This window comes from Idiotropiscis lumnitzeri, chromosome 14 (genome assembly GCF_059441095.1).
Source record: "Idiotropiscis lumnitzeri isolate Australia: NSW breed Sydney's pygmy pipehorse chromosome 14, RoL_Ilum_1.0, whole genome shotgun sequence".
In the NCBI taxonomy this organism is placed as follows: Eukaryota; Metazoa; Chordata; class Actinopteri; order Syngnathiformes; family Syngnathidae; genus Idiotropiscis; species Idiotropiscis lumnitzeri.
This window is the reverse complement of record NC_142404.1, coordinates 18,354,043-18,359,079: the sequence shown is the minus strand read 5'-3', so window position 1 is coordinate 18,359,079 and position 5,037 is coordinate 18,354,043. Positions and strand designations below refer to the sequence as shown.

Genomic DNA, 5,037 nt, shown 5'->3' with positions numbered 1-5,037 from the left:
CCGGAAACCCCGAAAAAGCAAAAAAGATTTAAAAGTCGAATCGAAATTAAATGATTGGAATCAACTTAATTTACGCACAAAACAAAAAACAAAGAAAAACAAAAAACAGTATGTTCTTGTAATCAGTATGTATTGTCCGCCATGTTGGATGTCGAAATAGGGATGGTAAACAAGCCTTGAAACGGAAAGACAAGCTTGGGAATCGTTCATTTCTGTTTTTGTTTAAGGCTAAACACATATAATTTTTCCCGTCTTTGTCGATGTGCTCAAAAGCAAGATTGTATTTTGGCATTGTAGCTTGACCTCCATCATTAAGTTTGTGGAAGTCATTTTTACCAAAGGTATGTATGAAATCTGGGTGAGAGGTTTTTGAATCACCTAATTTTAAGAAATTGAATTGCTAACTTCATCTCTATAGCATGCTATATGTTTCATTGTCAAAGGAGCTTGTCTGTCACATTAATAAGAATAACAGAAAAGTTAGTTACCATTGTTGTTACAATTTGTTTTATTGATCATTCGTATTTCACATTTGACAACTTTAGTTCATATAGTTTACAGAAATGGATATGATTAATCTTTTTCTGTTTGTGCAATAAAACAACCGAGCACAGCATACCTTTTTTTTATTTAAACGAGCTGCATTAAAAAGTCTGCTTAAGAAACCAGTCAGTATTCTATTTAGGGCAAATGCATTCATGTACGGTAGTTTCTTTTCTCACTAGTTGGATTTCAGAATAAAATTCTGGAATTGAATCATTAAAATGACTAATTAGACAACAGCACAAACTCAGTCGAATATGAATTAAAGAGTCCAACTCCATCGAAGGTTAGCGTCAGTCTTCTTTTTACTCAAATTGTTCTTTTTTGAGGCCCAAAAATTCCAGTGCATTCCCAGCAAGTAGTTTGTCCTGTAAACAAAAAGACAATACTCATCAATTTTATTTTGTTTTGTTTTCATTGATCAGTGATTTGGTTGGTCAGTTTCGTAGCTACATGTTCTCAAACAAAGGGTCATGGAAATACTCATTGACGTAGATTGGGATACAGCCAGGTATGTGTCTAGGATTATATTTTTGTGACAACGGGAAACCACCACTCCACCAGATGAGCCTTCCTAAGGTGAGGAACAATATCAAACATGATTTGATTACCACCTTTAGTGTTTCATCAAATTCTTCCATCGACTCAATCAGAGATCCAGGTTGGAGCTCGCCCAGCGGGAATGGGTAATCCGTTCCAAGCATCACTTTATCCTGAGAAAGAAAAGAGATCAAGCTCCCCGCACACTGTCCAGTGCAGGAGTCTTTTCTGACCACCTACAAGACGACACACGGCAGCTCACTTTCCCGATGACGTCGGTCAGCAACTTGAGGGAGACGGGATCATGAACGAGAGAGTCGGTGTAAAAAGAACCCAGGTATTTCCGGGGATTGGTCTTGTTGTCCACGGCGCACAAGTCAGGCCGAACTTTGTGGCCGTGTTCAATTCTACCGATGGTGAATGGGAAGGAGCCTCCTGGTAAAAAAAAAAAAGGAATACATTTTTATTGTCACAGATGAAACGTGATCTCGCTTGTATGGAACATATTATTTACCTCCGTGAGCGAAGCAGACTTTCAATTTTGGAAATCTCTCAAAAACCCCCCCGAAAATCATTGAGCAGATAGCCATTGTTGTCTCTGACGGCATGCCTTTTGGATCAACAAAGAAATGTGTTTTTTATTGTGAATTAATTTTACAAACATATGCCCTTCCCATAATTCCTCAGCCATATATTTTAAAATAATAGCAAACAGTGTTTGCGTCACCTAATTCACACGCGCGCGCGCACACTTTAATTGAGTAGACCGGGACGCAATATCCAATATATCCTCCATTTCCCTCACCCACCAGCCAGGGCAGCCAATACTTAGCCATCCTCCCCTCCGTCTGCATGTCCCAGGGGTGAACAAAAATGGAGCAATTCAGCTCTTCGGCTTCCTGCATGGGAAACAGACTGCGGCATCAGTATTTCTTAACGAGCACAAACATGACCTCCCTCCAAGAAGGTCATGAAGGTATCAAACCGTGGGGGATGGTGAGCTGTAAATATTGGCTCATTTACAAACACGATCGCAAGAGTTCTACCAACATTCTTACAGCATAGAAGGGATCAAGGTCAGCCGCGTTGAGGTCCCACTTGTTTACATGGGAGCCGATCTGCACTCCAGGGAAACCCAGCTGCCTTACGCAACGCCGCATCTCCAGCACGGCCAGGTCGGGCGCTTGCATGGGGAGCGTTCCCAGGCCCACAAAGCGTTTGGGGTGGCTGCGCACCGTTTGGGCTAAATTGTTATTCAAAAGGGTGCAGAGATCCAGGGTGTCATGCGGTTTGGCCTGAAAATGAAAGAGCTGGATTCACCTTGTTGTTGTGACTCCCGCTAAGTTGATGATCGTTGATAAGTGGCTTCATGAATCGCTGTTCTGTATTACTGATTAGGGCGAGGCATCGATTCAAATTCCCCAAATGTCTTTGATTTGATACACAAGGGCCCGATTCGAATCCATTTTTGATTCACCATTCACTTTGGTTGGTTTTCGATTCAATCAAGGATTTCACGCAGTCCAATTTGACTTTGGTATGGAAGGCATTCTCAGAAGAACTAATGCTGCAATTAGTACAAACTTCTTGCTGTAACTATGTCCATTTGTAAAAATATTTTTTGCATTAAGAATGTAAGCCAATGCACCTTCATGTTCGTTCGCGCATGACTTCACTGCTTCCGCCATTTTCTTTGAGACGCTACTTTCGCGTAGTGATCTCACGTGACACGTGAACTCATGTAAATTTATGGGGGAAAGGACATTATGATAAGTATCGATATATGGTTTTAAGAATCGATATTGGGCTGTGAAAAGAAAAATCAATTCAAATCGATATTTTGAAGGTGCTGGCCCGGTGTGTCTTACCCAGTAGCTGAACATGACAGGAACGGTGGAAAGGGCTTGAACGGTGACACCTGAATATTGTGATCATCAAAAACTCCATTTGAGTTCATTCGTGAGTTTTGTGCTCGGAGAGTGGCGCGTCGCAGACGTTTACCATGTTGATCCATGTCTCGTATTCGTGCGTTTGCATCCCAGCCGTTTTCTTGGATCACACGAAACAGCTTACCGTCCTTCATCATCTTCGCCTCACCCTGAAACGCAGTTGCAATTCTAAAGTTATGTTGATCACATTGGAAAATAACATTTCCATAATGTGTCCATTTTGCGGAAAAGCTGACTTTTTAAATAACGTACTATACTTGGAAGTGCCTTCTTTAAAAGGTCCCTTTGGCCTAACCTCCGATTTTCCTTGACCTTCTGCGACTGCTGACGTCAGTTGAACGAAAAAACAAGTTTGAACTCTTGTTGGCTGCACAACAGCCACATGAGGGCAGCAGACAGCCAATGAGCCTTTGAGACATGATTTGATGACGACCCAAAATTGAGTCTCAGACAGTTGATGAACCTCTAATCTAATTAGAATATATCTGAGATATTGTAAAACATTAACAGGAAGGAAGATTATTGTAGCAAAATAATTGTAAATGTTTGAAAGCAAATAAATGAATGCAGTCATATTGCGCTCATAAACATTAACACGTTTATTGTACGGTAAAATAATTTAAAGTTGAAGTCAGTGCATTATCTTAAATTATGCACCGACTGACATTTTGATTTCGTCATCCTTTCATCACCCACGGACATCTCTCCTTGCTTGGTGGGAGGGTGAGACCAAAAGGTATCCGTCTTGTGCGCGTGAGAGTCGCCATGCTATGTTTTGTAGCGTTGCCGACAATTCTGCAGGTGCGCTGATGCACTTGACTCACCTTGCAGTGGTGGTGAAGCTGGACGAAGCCATCGTAGCCGTACCTCTGAAACACACGTGCGCGCTGCATCAGAATGTGTATCGAAACAGTGTTGGCGCTCCCTCATATGGAACAAATTGAAATTCTGAGGCTCGGATCAAACACACAAACCATTCCATCTACTACATGAAGTGAAAGTTTCAACTTATTGTGTGAAAATTTTCAATATTACGGTCAAAAGGTTGTTTGTGGTGTGTGTGAGCTTTTGTTGTAACTTTTATGATCCATTTAGAGTTCGTCAGATTGGATTAATGTCAAGTACCGTGCGCTCTATTGTACATTTTAAAGCATAAAGGAAAAAAAAACTTGCCTCTCCTCTATTGCAATAAAGTTGGCTAATGATTAGCAACATCTGAGCGTGGCTATCGTTATTGATTACAGTTTAACGCTGCTGATATATGGAGTGAGCTCTGCAGTTTAACACAACTGGAAATTGTTCAGAGGTCTTTCATGGCATTAAGAAAAAGACATTTGTGACTGAGTCACAGAAAATCTGATTTTATGGACTCTGTGGATTGACGCTCCTCTCCACACGATAAGAAGTACATTCAAAGGTGTGTCACGTGAATGTGGCGTTTATCTCCCTACCTTCTTCAAATCGGGCCATTCCTTTGGTAAAATATGATTATGTATATCAACCTTCATCCTTTGCGACGTGTGGAGGTCTGATAGCAGCACTTTCGGTTTAATAACAGCGAGGAAATCCGGCAAAGGCAGTCCAACCCTCGCGTTGGAAAGCAAATGACCGTCAGGTGAATAACTGCTGCTGTCATTTATTAACCTTGAGATTACAAGCATGCTGTTACCTCCGTGGGATGATTTTGTCGTCATCCCCTTTCGGAATTCACTGAGTCCACCGCCAGATTGGACTGTCAGGCATCTGGGCAGAGATACGTACCAAAAACCAGCGAGTGATCAAATGTAACTGGGTACATTCGATTAAAAACACTTGGTCACCCTTACAATATATACGGCATGTGGATCAGAACTTCACGGGACGGTATTTATGTCCAGTTCTGTGGCATCATGTGCTGTTTCGACAACATTGTATTTTCTCACCCATTGTTTCGTCATGCTTGTCGTCGTGGTTGTTAACGGACAGTCCCTCAGCTGTCACATGTTCGAGCGCTATAGAAAAACCA

General features: G+C 41.6%; 1 protein-coding gene across 3 annotated transcripts; it reads right to left on the bottom strand.

Annotated features, from left to right (window-relative positions):
* Window positions 1–490: 490 nt before the first annotated feature.
* On the bottom strand, window positions 491–4,891 carry acmsd (aminocarboxymuconate semialdehyde decarboxylase). Of its 3 annotated transcripts, XM_088315470.1 has the most exons (12): window positions 4,859–4,891; window positions 4,702–4,775; window positions 4,484–4,619; window positions 3,857–3,901; window positions 3,085–3,181; window positions 2,952–3,001; window positions 2,142–2,378; window positions 1,889–1,982; window positions 1,598–1,693; window positions 1,346–1,518; window positions 1,158–1,256; window positions 491–911 (listed from the first exon to the last, which is right to left on the bottom strand). In XM_088315470.1, exons 3-12 carry the CDS (start codon window positions 4,538–4,540, stop codon window positions 849–851), a joined length of 1,011 nt encoding a protein of 336 aa, XP_088171596.1. In that variant the 5' UTR covers window positions 4,541–4,619; window positions 4,702–4,775; window positions 4,859–4,891; the 3' UTR covers window positions 491–848. The 3 variants fall into 3 exon arrangements, 2 of the variants coding, with proteins under 2 accessions (XP_088171596.1, XP_088171595.1); XM_088315469.1 differs by lacking the exons at window positions 4,702–4,775; window positions 4,859–4,891 and having other exon boundaries at window positions 4,484–4,672; XR_015846519.1 differs by lacking the exons at window positions 4,702–4,775; window positions 4,859–4,891 and having other exon boundaries at window positions 870–911; window positions 1,324–1,518; window positions 4,484–4,675.
* Window positions 4,892–5,037: the final 146 nt, after the last annotated feature.